The sequence below is a fragment of the Hakea prostrata genome, chromosome 7 (assembly GCF_041222555.1).
Source record: "Hakea prostrata isolate BN-2017 chromosome 7, UWA_Hpros_2, whole genome shotgun sequence".
Lineage (NCBI taxonomy): Eukaryota > Viridiplantae > Streptophyta > Magnoliopsida > Proteales > Proteaceae > Hakea > Hakea prostrata.
The window spans coordinates 38,955,194-38,982,742 of NC_142606.1; the positions used below are offsets into that span (position 1 = coordinate 38,955,194).

General features: G+C 38.0%; 1 protein-coding gene across 1 annotated transcript; it reads left to right on the top strand.

Annotated features, from left to right (window-relative positions):
* The first annotated feature begins 314 nt into the window (after positions 1-314).
* Positions 315-26,766, top strand: LOC149011086 (uncharacterized). Its single transcript, XM_089161892.1, has 7 exons — positions 315-398; positions 516-768; positions 2,654-2,944; positions 4,174-4,290; positions 5,603-5,752; positions 9,673-9,731; positions 26,245-26,766. Exons 1-7 carry the CDS (start codon positions 382-384, stop codon positions 26,378-26,380), a joined length of 1,023 nt encoding a protein of 340 aa, XP_089018018.1. The 5' UTR covers positions 315-381; the 3' UTR covers positions 26,381-26,766.
* Positions 26,767-27,549: the final 783 nt, after the last annotated feature.

The window sequence follows — 27,549 nt, forward strand, 5'->3', positions numbered from 1 at the left end:
AGTTTTTAATTTGGAATGAAATTTTGAATACCTAATAAGATTTTTTTTTAAAAATTTTCTTAACCTATGAGAATAAATAAAGATTGGAGAAGTTGATTTTTAATTAGGAATGACATTTATATCAATTATTTTACCTTTGAAAATTATTTCCAATATTTGAAGGGGCTAAATAGTGACATTTGACATGTGAGAAAAAAAAGAAAAAAAAGAAAGAAAAAATTAAGAAAATTTATATAAAAAAGAAAAATAATATTATTTTTTAAAAATCCGGGGCCGTTCATAGGTCCGCCCTGCTAAGGTGTGCCTCCTTTGAAAAGAGAAAATGTCGGATCAAAAGGCGAAAAACACTTTCTACTTATATTGTTTTTTCTTTCGGCGAAAATGCGAAGACGAGAAAGGTGACAAAATCCGGCCTTTCTCTGTGTATTTTCCCCGTAATATGCATTGTCTTCTCCAGTAGTTTATCAATCGCGATCACTGAGAATTATTTTAAAAGAGTTTTTTATTTTTTTAAGAAAAAGAAAGAAAGACTGCTCGAATTTCGAGGGGAGAAGAATGACAACTCCCTTAAAGCTTTTGTCACCTGGGAATAGGACCTTATGTTCTTCGGATCTCCCTCTAAAGCCTACAAAAGTCTTCTGTGACAACCGTAGTTTCTCGTCCAAAAATTTTGATCCCTCCAAGTTTTCTCTCGTTTCTTCATCTTCATCGTTCACTGGATGGAGCGGAGTGAATATGCACCGGCAGAACTCCAGAAGCGCAAATTTGGTATATTTTTACCTCTTATTTGTCCTATTTTGGTTTTCCTTTATTTCAGTTCTGATAATGCTGGACTTATCTGTTGGACAATGGTATTGCGGGGGTGGGTTGGGATTAAAATGCTCTTCGGAGGTTGGGTTCTGCTTCTTTTAGTTTCAAGGTTTGAACTTGGGCTATTTTTCCTGTTAGTTTTCTTTAGTTATTCGTTTCTTACGTAGCTTTCTTTTGAGTGACATTCTGAGTTTGTTTCTCTTCGGTTAGATATCTGAAATTGTTTACTTTGGATTCACGATGATTTGCAGTCTAATTTGTCCTTGTTTTCTTTCCTTTTTTTATTATTTAAATAAATAAAAAAAATCAATTTTGACGTATAATGGATAATGGGCCTTTCAATTCAATTGTCATTGTCTCTGATTAACATCGTTAATTGGATTTCGAGGACAACTCATTTTGAGCGTTTTTATTTCAGCCTAATTGTTATTCATCCAAGGACATGAGAACATGATTTTAGCCTACAAAGTTTGGCGATGGATTCTACTACCCATGCCTGGCATGGGTAGATTCTGGCATTGATGCGGTGGAATGTCTAGTTCTAGTATTCCACCATTTGAGTATTGGAAGTCTACTATTAATACTATGCATTCAAACACAAACCATTTGATTTCCTACTGTCATCCATCTAAGTAATTTCATACAAAGCTGAACTAAAATTAAGAGAATAATGATGAGTTAAGGACAGACAGACTTGCATATATGTAACTAATTTGTTCTTTTGGAAACAGGTTTTCGCCTAAAGGCCAAAAATTGGTGAAATGACTTTTTTTTTTTTGCGAGCGGGTCCTGGAAGCAGTTGCTTGCATCTTGACCCAAGAAGATTTTTGGAAGTGGTTGTACCATTGGACTAAATGATGATGCGTATATATGATGTAGAACAAATATAGAAATATTTAAGCATAATAATCCTACAGAGCTGAGTCCTTGCATCCATTTCTGGGGCTTAAAATAAAGGGGAATTTTTTTTTCTCTGTTGCTATGCATAGTCTGACATTACAACTCTTGTTTGTGCAGGATTTCTACACCTGTAGTTATATCAATGTAATGTAGATATTAGCTAACTGCTATTGTAAAGAGAGAATTCATGGGGGTGTTTTATCCTATGTTTTTCTTATTTGAGTTGGTCTTTATTCTTGTAGTTCTAAATTTGTCTTCGAGATGCATTTTATGTGACTGAACTCAATGTGAGCTGTCCTAATTATGATATGTTAATTCATTTACCACTGTAGCTTAATTGTTGACTCTCATGTTGCTAGATTCTGGTTGTCACACTCCACCCGACTGACATTCTAAACATTCTGTAATGATACTCATGCTTGTCAATAGAGTTTTTAATTCATTCTTGTGATGCTTGGGTTGGATCTTGTTTGTACCACCTCCTCTCTCCCACCACAACACACTGACACCAGTAGATCATTGAAAGAGTCATTGAGAAGGTGACTCCTGTCTATCAAATAGAATATCTTGGTCTACAGTGCATGCAAGATGGGAGCTCACCATGCAGGATCCATTCCTGTTATGGCTTCTGTATATATGATCTATGTATTGTAGGGTATCTAGTCTTTGGATCCTCTCCATGATCAATATGACTTTTCAATATTCGGATGGTAAAGATGACTCAATTGGACATACTTTTCACCCTAGATTTCCCCTATCTTGTGGTTGTTTCCATTAATTACAGGCCCTGCTTGCATCTGTTTGATTGTGCTGGATCCTTTTTTTGGATTTTGTTAATTTATAAAATTGTTGTGACCTTAGATTGTGTAGCACAGTCAGTTTCTATTTTTGCTTTTTCATTGATGATTTACTAGCAGGGCTGAATTGTTTTTGTTCATTGTAGTGGTTTTGTGGGTATTCAAGAGAAGATCAAGATAAGGATAGCGGGGAAGATGATAGCGAGGAAGATGTAGAGGAAAACCTTTTACGCAGAGAAGTAGAGGAAACCCTGTTACGCATTCTTGCGTCTTGTGAGGATAGCTGGTTAGATGAAGAGGAAAACCTGTTAAGCGTTTTTGAGTCTGATGAGGATAGAGCTATGGAAGTCCCTACTCGATTTCAAATGCTTATTGAAGGAACAGATTCATATCATGCTCCAGAGATCAAGCCTATTACTGATGTTGACTATCTTCAGGTACATTCTCTGTATGTCCCAAGTCCTTGATCCTTCCATGAATTCCATGTTCCAGAACCTAAGTCTGGTTAGGGTATGACTTTTTTTGCATTTCATTTCATGGATGAGGAAATCATAATTAGCAACACCAATAATATTTGTGAGGCTTTCTTTTCAATATTTTTTGGGTTACATTCGCATTTTGATGAAGAGCAAAGCCTAGCTCCCACTATCATATATTTAGTGGGTTTAGCAAGACTGCCTCCCACACAAGATGTCTTTTTGTGCCAACTTTGCTGAAACATTTTATTTCGACTTTTTTAAATTTTCTATTAAATCTCTTTGTGTTTCCTTGTTTTTCTTTTTCCATGTGTGAAATATTATTATTGCCCCCCCCCCCCCCCAATATTGGAAATAATTTTTCTTAGAAAGGTCATTCTCAATAATTATCCATTACAATTAAAACCTTACTTTTAAGGAAGAAACACATGCAATTAGAAACTAACTCATGAATCTGTAACTTTCTTCATGAAATTTCGATCCCTCCTAAGAAAAATTTCAATCTTACGTCTTAACTACTTAAAATATTCTTTTAAAGTTTTTCTTATTAATTTACTCTTAAAATTTAGTAGCCACTATTCATGATTTTTTAAAAGTTTTTAAACTTTGACAAATCTATTCGTACAATTTTAGTCTTTATGCTTTATTTGAATATATTTTCAATAATTTACCTATAATTGTGTTACATATATTTTAGTCCTAATAATTTACCTATATTTTTAGTATTGCGTCAGCGCCATTTTTGAATATAATAAAATAATTCAAAGGTGGGACCCCTAGTGGGTCCCACATGGGTCCCACACAATATGTGTAGTGAAAAAACGTCAGTGCTCCCCCAACGGGGAGGTGATCCGGACTCTCATTATTCAGCCCCTCTATGTTGTATCCTAGCTCCGCTCCTAGTAATTATTGCTTGGCATAAGGAAACTCACCAAGCTTTCGGTATGTGTAAAATATTTTAAGAGAGTTATACAGATAACTTGAGTGGTGAAATAAGGGTTTTTTTTTTTGGGGGGGGGGGGTTGTATGTGGGGGATCTTGAGGATCGCATCTTTTCCCGACCTGGAAATGGGGGACATCAACCTTGTTCCAACCATTTCTATTTTCCCTTATGCTGGGGACACTGAGTCGCTTGTCATAATTGACTTTTCTTTTTAATCAGAATTATTTACACTCCTCTAATTTTGCAGGAGCTATTGGCCATTCAAAAGCAGGGGCCAAGAGCAATTGGCTTCTTCGGGACGCGGAATATGGGTTTCTTGTACCAAGAACTTATTGAGATCCTCAGCTATGCGATGGTTATAACTGTATGATTCTTTAACTTGAGAAGTCTTCAATCTTGTATCTCAAACTAGAAAATCTAATTTATCTTGCAGCAGAGGTGCATAAATAGAAATATAAAAATATTCTGGTTTCTTTGACAAAACATCTTGAATTAGTCATGTGATATAAGTATAATTTTGGAAGATTTAGAACAAATCAAATTTTTATATCCAAGTCTCTTAAGAGTGCTTTTAATGGGGGTTGGAGTTGCCAATTTTGACATATCATTTCCGTCCTTGGTATGAGCACCTGCTCTTCTAGCCTTAATGTAACTAGTAAGTGGGTACCATTAAGGTATATGATCTAGTGATTGATGGAGAGAGATGTTTCCAAGCGTCCAGTATGCCGAATAATGTGGAAAAGATGTGATTTTGATAGTCTGATACATTTTGGCCTTCAGAAAATGCATAGCCCAACGTGTGTTCCTTCACATCTTTGAACACATTTCGTTTGTGCAATATGTGAAGGCAGAAAGGTTCATGGTCCAGTGCTCAACCATAGTGGAGTTGAAATTTGCAATCAAAACCCATTAGAGGCTGACTATTAACTTAGACATTCTTCATGGTTTTTATTTCATTTTGGGCAAATGTCTCCTTAACTGTCATTTGGATAAGCATCTCTATATGATCCACTTTTTTGTGCCATCTAGCCATGTTTTTTTTTTTGGGGGGGGGGGGGGGGGGGCTAAAGTTTGTGGCCTGGTATTTGAAAGACCCCAAGGTTCTTTTCTTATCTTTGATGTTTCATACAGAATGGAACAAGCCAAGTGTTAAGATGTTTTGAAATGCATGACAGCCAAGAGATGACCTCAGAAGGATGGATGCATTACATGAGCAGCTATACAATAGAATTGAGTTCAGTTTGACAAATGACCAAGACCCTGCCTTACCTATCTTAATGATCAGAGTTCTGCAACATCCTTCCACGTGGTAAAACTGGGTGGAATATCTGTGTAAGTTTTTTACCCTGGACCATGTAGAGAGCATTATTCCATTTTACAAAGGTTTCGTCCAATGCATAAGGCTCCCACCATTGCAAGGTTTGGGGAAGGTCATAATATATAGCTTTACCCCAGTTTTCATAGAGAGGTTGTTTCCAGATTCAAACCCATAACCACTTTGCCAAAATGGAGCAACTTTGCCATCGCACCAAGTCCCACATTTAAAAAATATTTTACCACTTTATGAACTAGAAGATTCCTTCGGCATTTTTTGTGTACTTGCTTATCTGTTGAATAGCATCTTTAATTCTTAAGATAGGACCTTAAGATTTCTAAGACCTTGATTTATGTTACAGGGAAATCATATTTTTACATCAGGAGCATCTGGGACAAATGCAGCTGTCATTAGAGGTGCCTTAAGAGCTGAGAAACCAGAACTACTGACTGTAATATTGCCTCAGAGTCTGAAAATGCAACCTTTAGAAAGTCAGGAATTATTGTCTAAGGTAATTTTCCATTTTTGTTCTTGTGCTTTTTACTGCCTTGCTTGCATTCATATTAAATGGATTGGGAATTCAACATTTCTATCTGGAAACTCTAGGAACTGCTAGATGTGTAAAAAAATAGTTTCTATGTGGTTTTCTCAAAGACTTGCCACAATTTTTTGTGACATTTCAAAGTCTGCTGAGTGACATAACTTGATTGAGAGGACCAGGTTTCCCCTTCTGAGTTGATAAAAACCAACTGATTGCAGCCTCCCCACTCTGGAGAAGGGACTGGCTGAATGATTCCTTGAGGATTCGTTTGGTCGCAAGGGGAATTTAATGGGAGGGAAGGGAAATTTCGTACTTAAAATAGAAACTTTTGTAATAATTTTATTTACTACTTTATGTGATTACATTTCTAACTCGAAATTCTTCCATTTTTGTGTCATCAAATTTCACTTTACTTATATCCATTTCCTTTCATTTTTAAAATGTGAATAAAGATTGCATTTAAAAATATCATTACAAAATATGGTATGAAATTTGTGTAACTTATGCAATCACATGGAGTCATGATTATCAAAGTTTCTTGATATCATTACAAAATATGGTATGAAATTTGTGTAACTTATTCAATCACATGGAGTCATGATTATCAAAGTTTGTTTTGTTTAAAAAATTTCACTTCCTTTGCTTTACTTCCCCTTGCAACCAAATGAACCGTGACTGAATATTACCTCTTTTATTCGGGATCAGGGACTTATACCAGAGTTAAGTGAGATTCAAGGCCCAAGAGGCAAGAACTGTTTTTTTCTCATATGTTCTCCAGCCTACAAACCTCCAACTATTCACCTTTCATGCATTTGGAATACTTCATCCCTTGAAGAACTGCCATTGATAAGACAGTTCTTCCAGCCCCCCCAATTTATTTATTTATTTTTTTTTAAAAGAAGAAGAAGAAAAGAACATTGAAAAATAGATAAGAAGAGCTTGACTATGTGAATCCTGATTCCTGACTCCACTCTGTTTGGGGTTATATATTCAATTAGAGGAGATTCACATTCCAACAGGACTAATATTATGTGATTCTGACTTGTATTGGAAGCATATTGTCAAGGCTTAGGCAACCCTAGGCACTCAAGGTCCTTCCTTAGCCTGTGGATGGTTCCTAGGCAGTCTAAAACGCATTCCTCTGTTAGATATTAAGTATATCCGTTGCCTGCTGCAATTGGGAATTGGGGGGGGGGGGGGCAAAGAAGGGGTGAAGGAATGGAATATTTTCTGGTTTCACCACCAAGACCTGTAGGAGGCTTGACTGCCTTGGGTTGGCAGCTGAATCACCACAAAGTAGCATGCATTGTATGAAGGAGCATACAATGTTTTAGCTGAAAAATCATGGGGCATGGTTCCCCCTATTTATGTTTTATGTTTATGATTTTTGAAGCATGAATAGATGTTTAGTTATTCTCCAATCTGTAGGTGATATTTGATGTACAAGTGACTCCAAAAATTCAAAAATGGAATCTACTGACTACTTAATGTAAAGCTAAGTCAAGGACAACTTAGCCCCACTTAACAGAGAATTTAGAAACAAGGATGGAAACAAACCATTTAGAGTCTGAAACAAACCAGACACCATAACTATAATCAGCCTTGGCTAGGATGAAAGTTTGTGTGTCTGGGAAGGATCATGCAACTTTCAATTGAATCTGTCAAACAGATTGGAAGATACGAGGATGGTGTCCTAATAGAAACTTAGTTCCTAGACCAAACTATCCAACCGATTGGCTCCCAACTTACATCAAATGGAGTCCCAAGTGAGGGGTATACTGTGCTGCAAATTTGAGACTAGGATGATGGTTGGATTCTGAGATTAGGAGGTGGATGAAAATAAAAACTTTTGATTGACGGGTGTAATGTATTAATGGATGGATTGATGAAGAGGAGGTGAGGTTGAAATGAAAACCTAATAAACGTGCAGTTTAAAATGTCAGAGCAGAGATGATGAAGAAAAGTAGTGGAGGAGAAGAAGAGGTGGAGAAGAAGGAGATGGAAAATTGAACCAGCTTGGGAAGAATCTCACTGCGGTTCTGGACTGGACTCCTGAATCAGAGGCTCTTTATTTATATAAATTATAAATCTGGTCAGAATATTCTGTCCACTTTCCAAAAGGAAAAATAGAAAGACTGAAATCTAGTAACTTCTACTGCTCATATAAAATCAGACTTAAATCTAAGTTTCCTAAAGTAATTACATGGAAAACATGGAAACATATGAGTGCCTTGTCTAACATGCAATACCTGGGTTGACACCTAAGCAACTAAAAGGGTAAAAAAGTAAAAATCCAATATCATTTAACGGTGATTTTCAATTATATTTAATCACCGGATTCTTTTATCCTTTGTTTTCTTTGGAAAGTCACTGCCAATCTCAGTGACACTCATCAGCATCGATCTCAAGTATTTTTCCGTTCCACAAGTTGCAATTCATGAGCTGCTGCTGTTGCCTCTATTTTCTCCCTAGGCATGACCTCACTCTGTTGCGAATGACAGCTATTGAAAAGGTTGAAAATTCTTCGGTGGGAAGGGGTCAGGTAATGCGGGGTTGAGGTGATTGTAGTTATGTTGTGGACTAGTGGCAGGGCTGGTGTATGTGACGTGGCCCACCTAGGTCGCAGATGATGGGACTGTCATAAGGATCTGGGGTTGCAACACGGCAGGACAGATCTAATTGGGGAGAGGGTGTGAGGGGGGCAGGAAGAAGAATAGAGCTGTTGGCCATGAATGCATCAAGGAGTATAAGAGCAAGAGAAGATGATGGGTGGGGAATTGGTGGATTGGAGAAACATAGCATGGAACCTACTTAGGCTGTGTTTAGGAAAAAATTTAGAAAGATAAAAGGCAGTTTAAGGGTAAGATTGGAATTGCAAAAACCAGAGTAATTCTGGATATTCTTAATTGGATTCAGGTACGTCAATCACCATATGTGAAACATCTGATGCCTAAACTACAATTCTTATAATGTTAGGTACCCTAGGTTCTATTTATCCCCTATTTTTCAAAACAATTTCGATGTCAAATGTCACTATAATTGATTACGATACAGAGCCATGAGATGGGGACTTATGGCTGAAGCAGAAGCTAAAAGTAAAGTTATTTCCTCCATCTTGAAGTGCAAGGTGGTGTTGTCTAGGTATTGTCTTGGAGGTGGTCTGGGAAAGGAAGGTAACATGCTTAGGCTAGGAACTCTGCCTAGGAAACTAGTTGTGTGTGTAGGTGGCCATTTTAACTAAGAACTGCCTTGTCAGAATATTTATGGATCCCCTTTTATATTTGTCTTTCGATGCTGTCTAGCTCCATATGAATGTATTACCATGACTAAGTTTTTATTTTTAAGGCAAGGGGAAAAAACTAAACTAAATTTGCTTCGCACTTCACATGTTTTGTTCTTTCTTCTTTAGTTGTGGGATATTTTTGGCTACACCGTATAAAATATTTTACTTGAAGACATTAAAATGAAGTAAAATGGCAAACATGCCTGCCTATTGGTGCATATGTGGATTTTGTATATGTTCTACCCCCCAAAAAATAAATTTGTGTATGGCTAGTTGTACATCCTCCTTTTTATTGGCTTTTTTCTCTAGCACCTTTTTTTTTTTTCTTCCAAAAAAAGAGGGAATTAAGATTAAGCAACCCAGGGCTTGTATATTTGAGTTTTGGGGGTTTTGCTGATGTTATTATGGCTCTCTCTGTGTGGTCATTACTCATGGAGGACTCTCTCTTTCACCTGGTCATTGGAGTCAATTGCATTTGATTCTAAGTTCTGACTTTCTGTAGTTTTTTGCATGAGGTGCCAAGTGGCAACACTCCCTACCCCAGTTTCAGCTGGCGTTGATGCTCTGCATTTTTGTTTTTACATTATACTTTTTTCCTTGTTTGCAGGTCAAGTATGTCGTTGAGAAACCTTGCAATGATCATCTACCTTTAATAGAATCCAGCAGGTGTGTTAGAGCTTCCTTTTCTTTCTGCAACTCTTTCATCCTCGTCTTTCATTTCTTTAGTTCTATTCCATAATGTCAGATTATTGAAGTCAACATAAATTAAAAATATTTGAAAGTTGGGTTGGAGTAATAGATTTTATGTGGTCCTTTACCCCTCCCTGCAAAAAATAAAGTAAAAATGGTGGTGATCATTCATACCAAAAAAATGTGGTAATTATTGTAGCACATGGATTCTAGTTGTAGATTCATATTCGTAGATGAGAAACTCAGTGAGATCATTTTTTATTTTGCGTTTTGAGTGTGTTACTTTCAGTTACTATTGGCAGGGTTTTGGGACAGCCAATTTCTATTACCTACTAGAGATTCCCTGCTGCAAACTCAGCAGTAAACAGGCTTTTTTTTTTTTAAAAAATAAGACTAGGATGGACATATATTGGTTATGGGCCTTTATCCCAGAGGTTTTAAGGTGTAGTGAGCCTCCTTTAAGGGTCCAAGCCTTGAATACGAAAAATAGCCTAGTAATTAGCTTATTTTGTTTCAACTTTCAAGTAGTCCTTTAGTGTGGTTCTGGTGTTTTGCTCAACATAAATTATATGGGCGTAAAAGCCTTTTGGTATGTTTTTATTTCAGTTTTAGGTGCCCAAGTCTCTAAAGAGTCCCAAGTCTATTGGATTTTCAACTTCTATTTCTCTTATGAGTTGTACGGTTTTTAGCCATCCATAAATTCCGCAAAAGGGACCTTGATGCAACCAGGCCAGCCCACATAAAATCCATCGAGATTTGGACCCCCAAGTCTATTGGATTTTCAAGTTCTATTTCTCTTATATGTTGTAAGGTTTTTAGTCATCTATAAATTTCCCAAGGAGGGATTTTGATGTAACCAGGCCAGCCCACATAAAGTCCATCTAGATTAGATTTGGACCCTAAAACAGACCCCAAAAAGTGCACTATGGGCAGGCCGAATTCTGTCCAGGGGGTATTTTATTCATTCTACCCCTCTTTTGGAACCCTAGTAGGGTGGTCAGATGTGGGCTACTGTTAGGGGTCCATATCTACTTTTATGGTTGAGTTTGGTTTTATTTTGGTTGAGTTATTGTAGGGTCTCAGTCTGGGTAGGAGTCCCAATTAAAGAGGCATTCCCTTAATTACAATCCACTCCCTACAAGGATCTTAGATCTACTTTTATTTTCTAAGTTGGATCATTCCTTGATGAGTTATGATAGAGTCCTTGTTGGAGTGAGAGTTCTAAGTAAGAATCCTCAGATGGAATCCAATTCTCAAGTAGGATTTCTTTTGGACGTTGGTTGCTTATTTTGCAAGTATTTTTTGTTATAAATCAAGCTCTAAGAATCAAATCAGTCACTGAATTGAAAGAGAAAACAAGGAGGAAGAGAAAGAACCAGCAGCAGCTTGCGATTCTGGATTAGTTTCACAACATCGCAGGCCTTGTTTATTTATAGTCTCCAAACCTTAATTACATCCTTGAGGAACAAGTAACCTTATCCTCTAAAAAAGGAAATAAAATAACTACCAAAAAAACAGAATTAACTAACAAAGGATTCTGTCTAAAATTGAAAGAACATAAATAGAAAGTATGAAAATAGAGATAGAAATTAAAAATAGAAAGTAAGCTGAAAATAGAAACTCTAGATTCTCCAAGACTTGTGCACCAAGACTACAGCCACAGGACTTGCATACTAAGGCTTGCGCAAGTGTCCAACACTCCCCCTCTAGCTAGAGCATACAAGTCTCCTATGCCCTGCTTGAAACAGATAGACCGAAAGCTTAGACCAAATAAGGCTTTAGTGAGCACAATAGCCAGCTGATCTGTAGAACCCACAAAGGGTGTCTCAATAATTTTCTTCTTAACAACATCATGAATAAAATGACAATTTGCCTTTATATGCTTTGTCCTTCCATGGAAAACAAGGTTATTGACAACATAAGTGGCAGCTTGATTATCACAAAACATCTTCATGGGAGCTGATGTTGGAACCCATCTCCTCTACTGAGGAATGAAGCCACATTAACTTTGTAGCTGTGTGGGCCATAGCTCTATATTCTGCTTCAGCACTAGTGCAAGCAAAAGTGGAGTGCTTTTTACTTTTCCAACTCACAAGATTCCCTTCAAGAGTAGACTGCGGATCCTGCCAATCCGCATAAAAAAAGGCAACCAAATCCATACTATGATTTGGTCAATAGATAAGTCCTTTAACAGAAGAACTCTAGAACATAATTAGTAAATGTGTTTATTAATCGTCGAATTAATACGTGTATCCGAACATATAATTGAAAAAAAACAAACTTTTTTTGTATATTAAGCACACGCTTGTTGCAGTACCCAACTTCGAAACCAAGCTATATTGGTTTACTTATTAATTGTTGTTTTAATTGGCATATTAATTGGCACTAATTGGTTTTCTACCTTATTTAAAAATAAAAAGCCAAAAGATTCATGAAAATCCCTAATCCTTATGTGGTTCCCATTATTTTCCTGTTTCTCTTTATGTTTATTCTTCATTCATAAGTCACAAAGTTGCAACTTGCTCATCGTCAACCGTCATCTTTGTTGGACGATTCAATCTATCTGTAAGTCACTTAGTTCATTTTTCATAAGAAGTTTGAAGTTAAAAAACAACGAGTTAAAAAGGCCATGCAAAACAAGATTTGCTTCTAACTTTTTTATGCTTTAAATTCATTTATAATGTTGAGGATGGCCTAAAAGTAATGGTGGAATCATCAAAATGGAGGACCAATAGGCATTGCAAGTCTCAATTGGGTGCAATGATCACTAAAATAATATAAAATTCATAGTTTAGGGCAAATAGAAGGGGTGTATACTCAAGTATAGAAACATTGATCATAATCCTTTGTTTGATTGATGGTAATGGAGCAACAAATCTATTTTTCAATGAAGATATGCAAAAGGCAAGGAATATTATAATAGAACATGGTAACAAAGACACATCAAAGTACAAAAAGATATTGGAATTGTTTGATGGTAGAAAAGAGACAAACATAATATATCATGTACAAATGATTTTTATATTTTCTTGCTTTAAACAATGTTTTATGGATTTAATGAGTTACAAGATAAATAATAGTTATACATTTGTCTTATTCATCTTAGATGTAGAGATCCAAAAGAAAAATGGTCTCAAATTAGTCTTTGTAAAAATCAAGATCAAATTGATTTTTTTGCAATTAAATTCCGAATTTTCATGCCTATATAAACCAAAACCTTCCATACAAAAAACATAAAATAAATAAAACTCATGCCAAACATGTAAGGTACAATTGCTGTAGATGACTTATTGGGCTGAATTATTGGAAACGTACTGTTTATCGTATGGACTGCTTAATTGCCGTTTGTGTCTATACCTGAATTATTGCCATATCCAAACTTATTGACTATGCTCTTGAGATATGGAAGCACTATCATCGTTGCATCCAATGGGCTTTCTTAGGAGACTACATAAACTAACTTAACACTTATATAGAATAAGAATTATCAGGCCATGTAACTGTGAGATAGATAAGTTTCCCAACAAGACTTCTGTGGTGATGGACATCATCCAGTCTAAATTTTAACCGAGGGTCCATGGGGATGTCAATAGGTTACCCAAATTTTAACTGATTGTCCCGAAATTCACAAGCTAACTGCCTTTTTACTACGAATTACTTCAATGCCCATAAAGTATAGTAGGTTACCCAAGTCTTTAGTCTAGAAATGGTTTTGTAAGTGTGCCTTAACTGCATTGATAGCCACTTAACTGCATTGATAGCCACAACATCAGTCCCGGAGGGAATAATATCATTAACATACATTGGCATAATAAGTTAATAGCCACACTGCCACCCTGCCATTTAACAAAAATAGAATGGTCAGAATAACACTTAAACAAACCCAAAAGACTATAGTCTTGCTGAATTTCTCAAACCAAGCTTGTAGAGATTGTTTGAGACCATAAATTGCCTTATGTAACTTGTAAACATGAGTTTGATCCTCCCCTTGAGCCACATACCCTATAGGGTGCTCCATATAAATCTCATCCTGAATGTCTCCATATAGGAAGGCATTTTTGATATTCAATTGAAAAAGAGGCCAGTCATGATTTACAGCTAAAGAAATTAGAACTTGAACGGAATTGTGTCTAGACATAGGAGAAGAAGTCTCAAAATAGTCAACACCATAAGTTTGTGTGTAGCCCTTGGCTACCAGGTGAGCCTTGAGCCTTTTAACTGTACCATGAGATTGATACTTGATAATATACACCCACCGACAAGGTACTAAACCCTTCCCGAGGGTAAATCTACTAGAGACTATGTATTATGAGATTGTAAAGCATTCATTTCCATATCTATACCGGCCTTCCAACTAAGAATTTTAAGGGCCTCACTATAGTGGGTCGAAATATGAGTTACAGATGGGGAACAACAAGATGACGAAAAGCAGGAGGTAAATGGTTAATAGTCACATAATGAGAAATATGGTAAACAACATTGGAATGTAGAGTGCAAGTACGTGTACCTTTCCGAAGGGCAATAGGTAAGTCATCCAACATTTGAGGAGTGTCTCCATTGGAAGAATCCGTTGCTGGAGAGGGTGAAGATGGAGCTGTAGTGGGACCAGAATCAACATCTATTGGAGGAGAAACACCAGTGTCACTGTGTGGGAACGGTACTATCCACAATGCGATTTACTGACTTGCACTTTCGTTGATAGATCTGAAGGGGCACAATTTTTGTCGATGGAACTAAAGATGGAATGGGAGGTGCATCATTCAGATGACATTCTCACCAGATGGAGATGGACTAGAATAATATTGGGTATCCACAAAAAAAGTCACATCAGCACTTGCGCATTGTTTATGCTGAATAGGATCATAGCGCTGAAACCTTTTTGACTACGGGAGTACCCAAAAAAATGCACTTGGTACACCTGGGAGAGCTTATCAACAGCATGTTGTACATTATGAACAAAACATACACAACTAAACACGTTAGGTGGCACTAAAAATGGTTTTCCATTAGGAAAAGCAATCAAAAACGCTGACTTGTCAGGAAGCAAGCCCAAGGGCATCCAATCAATCAATGCCATGTGGTCAAAACGCTATCACCCCAGTGAGTCTCGGGCACATTCACATGAAGTAGGAGAGCTCGTGCAACTTCCAAGAGGCTTTGATTCTTGCATTTAGCCAGTCCATTCTATTAGGAACAAGTGGTTTGATGAATCGTGCCCCAAGAATCACAAAAACTAGATATATAATTTTGCACATATTTCATAGCATTTTTTGAGCGGAACACTTTAACAAGGTAAAGAAAATTGAGTCTTTATTTCATGAACAAAACTTTCAATATAGATAAAAACTCAGTGCGATCCTTTAAAAGATACGACCACATAAGATGAGAAAAGTCGTCCACAAAAATCACAAAATAATGAAAACCATGCTTATTACTAACTTTGTAGGGATCCTAAATATCAGAGTGAACTAAAGCAAATAAAGACTCACTGCGAGGGACAAAGCGAGGAGGATAGATGGCATGATGATGCTTCCCTAACTCACACGGCTCACAATTTAACCTGGACACAAACCTAAAAGATGGAAACAAAAGTTTCAACCTAGCAAAAGAAAGGTGACCTAATCGATAGTGCCATTGAAAAGCATCCACGCCATCATCAGAAACAATTGCAATTGGGTAGCATAGTCTAGATAGTGAAGTCCATTCCGTTCACTCCCTCTATCAATCGCCTTCCTCCTGTGAAGATCCCCAAAAACACAAGAGGTAGGCGTGAAGGTTATAGAACAATTCAAGGCTTTAATTGACTGGCTAACAAGCAATAAATTAAAAGAAAAATGAGCAGCATGTAGAACTGATGACAATATAAGGGAAGTTGTGGAAGAAACACTTCCAAAACCTAGAATAGGTGGGGAAGTCCCATTAGCTATAACAATAGAACTATTTGTAGTGGATTTAGAGAACGAACTAAAAAAAGGATGACTTACCAGTCATATGGGAAGAAGCCCTTGAATCGATGACCCAAGGGGTGGATGTAGAAGTAAGTAATGCTGTGTTACTTGCATGGAAGAGAATTGTGACAGAATTGCTAGTGGATGTGGAAGTGTAAGCGACAAAGGATTTGACTCACATCATCTTGTAGACTCTTAGATAATTCCCCAAAGGAAGATCTAGAAGCGTTGTCGTTGGATGTTACCATTTCTGTACCACAATCAGATACAACTTGATTGTCTAGTTGCTTATCCCATTCTGGCTTCCCATGCTTAGCCCAACAAGCCTCCACCAAGTGTCTAGTTTTGGCACAACGAGTACATAGGCGAGATGACTTGTCTAAGTATTGGACACCACGACCACTAGATGTTGACTAACTCCCCTTAAACCACGGCCATGGCCCCTATTTTGAGTAGAAGTATAAGTGGAACTCTCTCCTTTGGAACCAACTATTCCCAGGAGAATTATTTTCAGGCAAGCAAACTGTTGGAGTTTAGAGTATGCTTAATTGAGAGTGGAGACATGCTCACTAGCTAAGAGATGTCCTTTGACGGCCCTTAGTTTAGGATTTAACCTGCAAGAAACCTAGACACAAAAAATTGATTCCTGTGAGCTTTAAGATTCTCTATATTGGTAGTGAGGGGCTGAAAAACATTCAACTCCTCCATCATGCCTTTGAAGGCATTATAATAATCCTGAAGAGATTTATCAGCCTGCTGAAACTGAAATAAATTTTCATAGATACTATGGATATGTGTCATTCTTGGTTTGGAATATGTTTCTTGGAAATCATCTTGTATTCCTTTGGTAGTCTTGTGGAACATAACATTGGCCGCTATGTCAAGTTCCATACTATTCCACATCCAGATCTTGGTGATAGCCCAACTAGAGTAGCTTTTCTCAGTCTCGGTAGGGGGGGTTAGTCTCAATAAATTTGAGCTTATCCTTTGCAAGAATATGAACACGAACTGCTTGGGACCACAATAGGTAGTCGGAACTATCTTTTAATTTGATGGAAGTAATTTGAACTTTCGCATTGTCTCCTAAGGGTCCCTTAAACTCAACAGTACTTGTGGTGGAGTCACCAGCTTTGATAGACATGTAAAACAAAGGTAGATCTTACTAGCATCGTAGGATAAATATTACAAAAAAGAAAAGAAAAAAACCCTACAGCATGGGGAGCAAAAACAGTAGCAACCTAGAACTTGGATAAGGAAAATAAAAATTGTAGGACACAGAATAAAGGGGTAGGTAGGGTAATAAAACTGAAGTTGATCCAAGCTCTGGGGTCTTCAGTATAGGTAGTAGATAGTGAGATCAGTTTACATGAAGAACTGATCTAAAAAGACATATTACTTGTAGCCATGGTGGGAGATCTCGCGAGATATCTCGTTTTTTCAGCTTGACAAGATGAGATGGAGGGCGAGAGCAGCGAGTTGGGATATCTTGCTCGAGATCTCGCCATATCTCGCCCTGGATCTCTCGATTTTTACTTTTTTTTGTGGATTTTGGCTGAATTTTCACTTGCAACTACTCTTAGCACATCTACAACAAGGAAGATCAATCATTCTCTACTTGTCTTATGAATTTATGATTTAATGACTTATATAGAACTTCTAATGGTTGTATAATTATTTTATTCTTGAAAATTGAGATGGTGATACTCATATGGATGAAATTTTGATAACATTTAAGTTAGTTGATGCATTTGATTTACTTGCTTTTCATTTATATGCCTTAAAGGTTCTATATTACATGTTGTATAACATTGCATTCCCTAATCCTATTACATTTCGGTTTCACACTATGGGTAGACTTAGAAATCATACATAGGGTTGTTTCTAACAAACCCAACGCCACCAACGTGTTCAAAAGGCCTTAAATAAGCTAAATACCAAGTTTCAACCCAATTGGGACCCTAAAACCCACTGAGATGGGCCACCGAATTGACGCCAAAAAGTTGTATATCTCGACCGAGATCTCTCTTTTTCAAGGTGGCGAGATCTCTCTTGAGAGTGAGATCTTCTACCATGCTTGCAGCTATAGGTGGCTGTGCACCAAAAAAAAAAAAAAACACTTCAGAAGAGTGCGATGGAGACAATACTGATTTGATTAAAAAAGCTCTCATACCATGTTAGAAATCAAGCTCTAAGAATCAAATCAGTTATTGAATTGAAAGAGAAAACAAGGAAGAAGAGAAAGAACCATTGGTAGCCTGCGATTCTGGATTAGTTTCATAGAATCACAGGCCTTTTTTATTTATAGTCTCCAACTTTAATTATATCCTTGAGGAACAAGTAACCTTGTCCTCTAAAAAGGGAACAAAATTACAACCAAAGGACAAAATTATATAACAAAGGATTCCGTCCATAATAGAAAGAACAGAAACAGAATGTTTGAAAATAGAAAGAAACTGAAAATAGAAACTCTAGATTTTCCTAGACTACAGCCCCAAGACTTGCACACCAAGGCTGTATCCTCAAGACTTGGACAAGTCTCAACACTTTTGACTAGGAGTCTAGTTGATTTATTTAAGTTACCGAGTTGTAATAGGGAATTCTAATCCAAATTGGATTCCCTAAGTTTAGTCCAAGTTAGTTTTCTCTTTAGAGTCTTAGTTTAATTTTCCTTCAATGTAAGGCTATAAAGAGAGCGACCCCCTCTTGTAAGAGGCAGATTTGTATGAGTGAAAAAACAGAGTTGAATGAAGACTGAGTGGAGTCATGGTTTCCCTAGTTTTCAATATAAAAAATGAGTGGAGTTGTGGGTTGCAAAAACAGAGCAAGTAAAACTGAAATTTCATTTTTGCAATTTCACGTGCTCCTCATCTTCTTCTACTTGCGGCAGCTAGGGAACATCCCAATTTCAGCAACCTTTGAGTGGTCTTCCTTCGCCATCAAGTACAATCCCAGCCCCTTTGATGGGGACATCACATCATGACCACCTCCCACCACTCGTTACTACTAGAGGCAGAGGCAACGGAGCCCTTCCGTGTCCATTGCGCGATTATGAAAGAATTAGAAAAGAAGAAAACTCACAACTGTTGCTTTCTCTCTCCTGGCAGGCAGCTTCTTCCCTCTCTCTTGCAGTATCTCACGACAGGTAGAAGTCCTTCTCTTCTCACTACTTTTGCTTGTAAAATTCTGTTTTCACCACTTCTTATAGAACCGACAGTTCCCATGGCCTAAACTTCCCCTATCGTTAGTCCATTCTGTTTCTTCCTCCCAAGAAATCTCCCAAGACAGCCCCAACTTTGCTGCTAATTCTTTTCCCCCTGTTTTCCCTTAATTTCCTGCTGCTACATAGTACTGTTGTTCTGTTTATAGCACAACACCTATACTTCCTGCTATATTTATTTGCTGCCTTGTTGTCTTGCTTTATTGTTATTGCTGCGATATCATACTGCTGGTTGCGGTTTTTCAGATTTATTATTTAGTGTGGAAAATCTTAGAATCATATCATAATATTTTATTAGTATCTTTAATCTAAGTAGATCAGATTGTAATATTCTATTACAGGTATTTTTCTTATTATTGCGATCTTCTATTCTAGGTAGATTACTCATTGATTGTAATCTTTTATTCTAGGTAGATTTCTCATTGATTGTAATCTTCTATTCTAGGTAGATTTCTCATTGATTGTAATCTTCTATTCTAGGTAGATTTCTCATTAATTGTAATCTTCTATTCTAGGTAGATTTCTTATTTATTCTAATCTTCTAGGTAGGATATTCTTTCCTATTTCATAGATAGCAATTGTGTATATATTAATTGTAAAGTTCTGAATAAGACACTGAAGAATCAAACATTTCAATTCCTATTTCATCATTTAGTCTTATTGGTGTTTGGGTTGGACTTAATTTTGGTTTGGGTTTGGGAGTGTGAGTTTTCTGTCTTTCTACATTGGATGTAACTCACATCTATATTGAATAAAAATTGATTATATTATGACTTGTCTGAATTTTCTTTATTTCCTTGAATGTAACGCCCTAACCCTCCTTGCTTAGTTTTGTGGATTGGATGATTAAATCTGATTTGCTCTTCCCTAGGCCCTTACTGATTTTGCATGTTAGTTATATTTTTCTTTGCTGAAATTTTTAATTTCGTATAGTTCTCTTCATGTGGAATTAACTGTGTGCTGTGCAAACCCCTCCCCTCATCCCTTATAGTGTCTTAGTTGGCTTAGGATCCTGTTTCTTGTAGAATATTCTAGTTTCTAGGGCTGTCCTACATCACCCCTTCCCTACCCTTAGCCACCCTCTCAAACCCTAAAATCATAACCCCCTAATGCTCATAGCATCCTTTTTCTATTTTTCTGGATTTTTTTTTGCAATTTTCAGACTTTTTCCTAGACCTAAAATTCAAGGTCAGATCTAAGGCAGTGGTTAGATCTGTCCAAAACTTTAGGAACATCATTCCTCTAACCTAGTGGCCTTCCCTCCCAATTTCAGCCCTATTGGACCAATCCAAACCCTAGTCTAACTCCAACCCTAGTTTCAGTAAAACTCTCATAATTCTCAAACCTCTCAACCAAACCCTAAACCCTTCTACGCTTACCTTCCCCTACACTTTCTCTTACCCCCTTCCAAATCCTAAACACATTAGGAAACCTGATTTTACTTGGAAAAATTCCGCAATTACAGATTGTTTAAAGCAAAGTATTTTCAGAAGTTATCAGACCTATTCCTATCCTAAACATACCCTAAACCTACCTACCCACACCTAGGTTTTAGAGTTGGGAACCCAATTAGAGCTAGCTGCAGGGTTCCTTGAGTGTTTTGAGTGCAATTCAGCTGCTATCCTCTGAGATTTCAACCCCAAACTGAAAGGGTTTAGTCCCAAAGCACTGCTAGCTCTAGTTGAGAGGATGCTGAAGACTGGCCCAGACCCTGGGTTATGTCAGACGTCTTCTTCTTCCTTAAGATTGCCGGGCATTGCTCTCCATTAACTACCAAGCAGGTTTGGGACCTAACAAGCTCTACCAATAGCTGCTGGATTGTGTTCTGCAGATTCACTGGGCAGGTCAGGGACCTAAGCAGGGAATCCCCATTCTCCACCCCTTCTTTAATTTCATTTTAAAAAAAGAGGTGTAGAACTCCATTAAACCTGCAACTTTTCTGCAGATTTTCCTTGCAAGTATAAGCAAGGCGTTTTTGAGAGTTTTCTATCCAGCCCATCTAGCGAGTAGATCATCACTCAATATTGATCATATTAACCCCTCCATTGGGACAGCATCCCCTCCGATTTCCAGCCATATCAGATTACTAAAACTGTAAATTCAATCCCTTCTTTGAATTTTTGGATTCCCTTAGACACCCAAAATTCAAAGTTAAATCTCTGCCCATCTAGCCATCAGATTTTTCCACTGGTGGGAGGATCAACCCTATATCATCCCCTATATTCTGTTCAATTTGCAGCTCATTATCTCGTCTAAAACCACGCTGACCATAGAGTCCTACTTGGATTCAAATGCCTCAATTTTAGGAGTACTTCAAATCATCTCAAACTAGCATCAGTCCATCCCTAGGGCCTGCACATCATTAATGTAAAGCCAATTCCCAGTCTGAGCTTTCAAAACCCTGAAACAGCCACTATTTTTGGGAATCAAATCCCTTGTGTTTGGTTCTGGTTTGTGTCAAGATTGTTTGGAATTTTGACCTCTCCTCCCACTCTCTAGCAGCTCTCCCCAAAATCAATCTCCAGGATTTCCTTCTTGATATCTTAGCCTCTATAGGGTTCCCCCCTCCCTTCGTCCTTTGGATTAAAGCCTGTATCTCCAGTTCGTCACTTTTCTATCATCACCAAAGGCTCTCCATCCGGGTTCTTCCCCTTCCGTGTTGATATCCGCCAAGGGTGCCCCTATCCCCCGGTTCTCATCTCCGTTGCCTTGGAAGTCTTCTCTAGGATCCAACAACCCAGAACTAAACAACAGCTCATCTCCCCCATCCCCAAATGCTGTGCTCTTAATCTAACTCACTTTGCCTTTGCTGATAATCTCATGATCTTCTGTAAAGCCTCTCACTGTTCTATCTCCTTTCCTCTTTCCTCCTTTGACCTCTTCCAATCACTCTCTTGTCTTGTGTCAATCTTCAGAAATCTCCTCTTTTTCTTGACTGATGTTTTTGATACCATCAAGTTTGAGCTTCTCCAACTCATTGGTTTCACCCTTGGATCCTTCCTTGTCTCTTACCTTGGTTCCCCTTCATTCCTAGCTAGCTCACTAACCACCACTGCTCCCCTATATCGAATCAAATTAAGTAAAAACTCCAGCTTTGGAAGAGTAAATTGCTTTCCTTTGCTAGGAGGATGATACTGATCAAATCAATTTTCCAATCCTTCTACCTTTATTGGTGCGGCATCTTTACCCTCCCTAAGTCCACCATCCACTCTATGGAATCTCCGTTCTGTGCTTTCCTTTGAAAGGTCTACAAAATTCTAGATTCCTTCACCATCTCAGATAGTCCTCTGTTTGTTGCCTTAAATCTGAAGGTGGTCTAGGCTTCTGCTGGATTTGGGACTTTAAGTGTGCATACTTGCAAAAGCTCATCTGGAAAATCTCCACCAAGCATAACTCTTTATGGGTCAATTGGGTTCTGCTTGCTGCGAGAGGACTCTGTTTGGATTGCCTCCCTACCCTCGATCCTTCAAGGGTTTGGAGAAAGTTCCTCCTCCTTAGGCCCCTTGCCCTCCCTTGTATTACCACCCATATAGCTGATGGGGTCTCCATCTTCTGGCTAGACCTTTGGCACCCTTCGGGTATCCTTTATAACCTCTTGGGCCCTACCCAAGTCTACTCTTCCTGTATCCCTAAGCTCACTTTCCTCTCAGACTTCATCGCTGATAACTCTGGGTTCCCCGCTTCCACCTCACTTGCAAGCCTCACTCAAATATGGTCTTCTTTACCCCTTTAACAGGGACCGAACCATTTGGCTCTCCTCTTCTTCTGCTTGGGACCAAATCTGTTCCCCCTCCCTTCTAGTTGCTTGGCACCCTTTGGTTTGGTTTGGAGGTCACATCCCCCACCATGCTCTTTGTACATGGAGAGCCCTCAGCCTTTGTCTTTACACATTGGTTTTCCTTGCCCACAGACGCCTTTCTATCAACCTCAACTACATCCTTTGTTGGAATGGTCAGAAGATGTTGAGCACCTTTTTTTCCTCTATCCCTTCTGCTCCTTATGGGCGAAAGCTATTGTCATCCTTTGGCCATGCACTAGACACTCCCTTGGCTGATCCTGGGATTGGGTTTGGTTCCTAAGACACTTTGCCAGGTTTTTTATCTGTGATACGGTAGGGAAGTTGGTGTTCGATCCCTTGATCTTGCACCTTTGTTGGGACCAGAACCTTAGGAGATGGACCTCCAACTCCAGATCTATTGACTTGATTTGAAGAGCCATCTGCTTTGATGTCCCATGTAGATTACAGTCTGTTCCCTGTACCCCTCTCCAAACTTATGGATATCCCTAGGAATAGGGCCATTGAAACTTCCTAGGTTCTTAGTTCTTTGTTAATGAACAACAGATTGTAATCTCCCCCTCCCCCCCAACCCTTTCTTTTCCTTCTTCTCTTGTATATGCTATCCCCCTCCTTGGGGGCTTTGGTTAATGAAACTATTCATTTCATTACAAAAAAAAGACGATCCTGTAGCATTTGGCCCTTGGTTGGACCTTGAATCCAAGCATACATCAATCTCAAGTTTATTGTGAAGATAGAACTCAAAACAAGCTGTGGGTAGAATATCCGAAGTGGGGATTGTGTTGCATTATGTAGGAAAGATATTGCCAACATATAAGGATTGGCTTGATAGTTCTGTTGGTGAATCGACTAAGGAAATACATCTCTGCATGGATATCTACGCATACATTAGTAAATCAAACCACCTTGTCTTGGAATTGCTCTCATTCTCCTTCCAAATCCGAATCAATGATTTCATAGGCAACTGGACATGCTCGTAAGGTTCTGTTGGTGGTCTGCCCTCAACAGTGAATGAACAATCAGTGCCAATGTTTTGAGCTGAAGTTGCTGGTGGGGCATTTCCATCCATTATTCACTTACCATGGTTCGGTGTTACACTCACAGACTTTCCAGTGCCATTTTCTTTTTTCTTGTTGGATTTTCCATTAGTTTGGTGTTTGAGAAGCACATTAAGAACTCAACTGCTTCAAAGGTAGTTCTACTGAGGTTGGCTAAAACTCTCTGTCTTGGGGGTGCTGTTGCACAGTGTGACTTGCGTGGACGTCAGCGCTTCCGTTACGGGTGTAAACCTCCAAGTCTAAATCCCTCAGTGCCAATTTATAAGTAGGCAATCCAATTGTCCATTATGGAGTGAGGGGCAGCCTTGGACCTCTTGGCAATGCAGCTAGATATGTTGCTCAATTTTTTCTACGTGAAGAACATCTGTATTAGCGTTGTCCCTCATTGTTGGCTCATGCAGAGAGGTTTGTTTTTGATGATACAATTTGGCATGGTTGTGGCAAACATGTGAGACTAAACTGCTTATTTTCCTTCACCTTGAGGACAAGGTGAAACTTAAGGAGGCGGGAATGATAGGACCCTGAGAGGTATAGCCATGTGGAGGAGAGAGAGGGGGCTTGGGGTGATTGAGGGGATTATTAATAGGAGGGAATTGAGATGAGAGGGCATCAAGCATTTGTGTTTGAGTTAGGGCAGCCTCTGGCTGAGGGCACCATTGGTGTGGGGGTGACTAGCACCATTAAAGCCAGGTCTATCTTATGAATTTCCTATGTTTTGCTGTTGAATTCCATAGTGAATCAAAGGTTCTTGTCAATCTCATTTAAGGGTTGTTAGGGATGGATTATCTTAAGTTTATTGAGCCATGAGATGGTGTTTGTAAAATCGATTTGGTCAGAATGATTGACTGAATGTTAATCATCATCAAACTTCAGCTGGCCTTTCTAGGGACGGGATCTTGGTTTCTCTGGACAGGGGGAATGGAAGTCAATTGTTTTCTGTAAGTGAAAATTTTCATCTTATTGATATACTTTTGAGGCTTGGTCAGTAAGAAATATGGGGTACTGAGATATCAAATGGCTCTGATCTACCCGCTGTACTCTGGTGCAGTTCCAAAATTCCATACTTCAGTAAATCTTTCAATCTTTCTCTGTTTTCTCTCAAAACTCCTCCACTTCCAACAAAGTATTAAGAATAACATATGTCCATGTTATTATTGCTAATGACCAATAAAAGTTAGAAAACAAGCTTTAAATAATCAAAACAACAGTTGAACTTGAACAGAGAAAAGAGAGAAGAAGAAGAGAAGAAGAGAGAAGAGAGATGAAGAACCAGTAGAAGAGGCCTATGATTCTAGCTAAAGAGTCTAGAATCACAGAACCCGTTTATTTATAGCTTCTAATGAATCCAATACAACTTGAGAGACAAGTAATTGTCCTCTAGAAAAAAGGAAACACAAAATTACAACTTTAGTAACTTCGTAGCTCCTAAAATAGAAAGTTCTGAAAATAGAAATTACCACCAAAATAGAAACTATGCTTTTTAAAAACTCCCAAAACTTATGTAGCAAGACTCCTACATTAGAAATAGAAAGTAGAATAACATCAATAGCACAATGCTGTTCATGTGAATAGTACCATGAACAGTGAAAAACAGAATTTTCTGTTCACGTAAATAGTACCGTGAACAGTAAAATAGCCCAAAGTGCGTATACTTCTATTAAGGATATATTTGAAAAATCAACCAACATCCTAGCCGCCACTTCATCTCAAGCATATGCGGCTAGGATTGCTTCCAAGAGTTCCACTGCTGTTAGAAGTTCCACAGCTGATCAAACTTCCAAGAGTTCTACTGCTGTTAGAAATTCCATAGTTGATCAAACTTCCAAGAGTTCTACTGATGTTAGAAGTCCCATAGCTGATCAAACACCAGTTATTACATACAAGAAAAACTCTACAATTGGTACTCACAAAGACACTAGGCAACCCAAAGGAGATACTGATTGGTACAAACTCCTAATCAATATTTTATGTAATCTAAAACACCAGAGTCCTAGGCTCCTAGCACCATAGCCACAAGACTCCTAGAACTATACAGAGGAGAACTCCAAGAACACTATGAAGAAGGACTCTGTTTCTATATAAAGCTATGTACTAATTCATTGTAAATTAATGTGATTATTATTTTCTGTGCTCTTTCATACGCACACTCAGACTCTCTCTCTCTCTCATCCTCCCAATGTCTCTCTCTCTCTTCTTCTCTCTTGCTCTCTTCAACTATTATTATCTTCAACAACTTCAATGGAATTTGCATGTAATGGCCTTGGTCTTGAACTGTTGATTGACTTATTATGATGATTTCAATCAATGCTGATTAGCCTAGCTTTAACTCTTGTGTGGGATTTTGGGTTGTGTTTTAACTTTGGTGTCTTATGTATTTCTACGTCAACTAGTCTATCAGTACTCTCTCTTCACAAGACATACTCATAATTAACTCCTACTAATTAGGTTGCGGATTGTGATAAATTAACAGGCTATGTAACAGAGACATCGTCTCACATGTACAGCAGGTCATTTGCTTTGCGTTCCGTGACAGTAAGTTGCTCTTGGAAACTTGTCAAGAAGCAAAGAAACTCAGAAAGATTCTGACTCTCTTTTACCTGGATTGAGTTGGAGAAACAGACGGTCGATCTTTTTGTTCATACATGGTAGGTGTAGTACTTGCATTGGTAGATTGAAGGAAATAATAATGATTCTTTTATTAAAGTAGTTTGTTTATAATGCATATTGAGATGGCATTTGTTCTTTCCTTGATTAAAAGGGTGGAAAGATGTTGCTGTCATTTGATTTCATTTTAAGGCCAGCTTGTTTCTATTTATACATTGATCGGTGTAGTCCTTACTTTTGTTGATGGAAGGGAATGATGATATTTGTTTTGATAATTTAATTTTGCTGATAATGGATGATGGAGTTGTTGTTTCCTTGAATGAGACATAAAAATGGTGGACAGTGATTACTGTCATTTTTCTTCGTTTCAAGTAATGGAAATGATACAGTTTTGATGGGTTTCATTACGTTGCACATCATTGGCTAACCGTGTGACTAGAGTTCATGTCATCTGCATTCCTGATGCAGATGCAGCAGGAAGCAAGTGAAAAGTAACTGATGTTTGGGAAATTCACTAGTCCAGTTATGTAAGAAGTGCAGATTTTGAATGCAAAATTGGACTTCAAAACGGCATTGGCATGGTTGTCATCTTCATATTTGTTTTATATTTTAAAAAATCATTTTATTTTTTGTCTACGATTTTAAATGAGCATCTCTGCCATCCTTAGGAATTTCTCCCTTCAAAAAATGATGAGGCATCAACTAAATCAATAATTAAAAGCATTATCTCTCATCTGGAGGTTCCACGGATTCATAAAAAATGATGGACCTTCTTTTGGACTTTGAATCCTAAATATCAGATATTCTTTTAGAGGTTGCCCAATAAGAACTTTGAAAGGTCTCCCTAGTTGCTTAATGTTTAATGGGGTTTGCATGAGGTTCTCTTCCTCCTCATTCTAAATAACTATAAGGCAAATGAGCCACAGATGCTTGATCTATCATTTCATTATCCTCGGCCAACGGTGACCTTGTCGACCAACTTATCTACCCCTGTTGCTGTTTTACGCCAACATACCTTGTTGCGTGCTAGACGGCAGGTTTCCCAAGTGTTCGTTCAATGGCTCAATTGATCTTTGGAGAATGCTTCTTGACTTGATACAGCTCTGTTTCGCAACACTTTTCCTGACTATGAGCTTGAGGAGAAGCTCTCTGTCGTAGCAGATGGCAATGA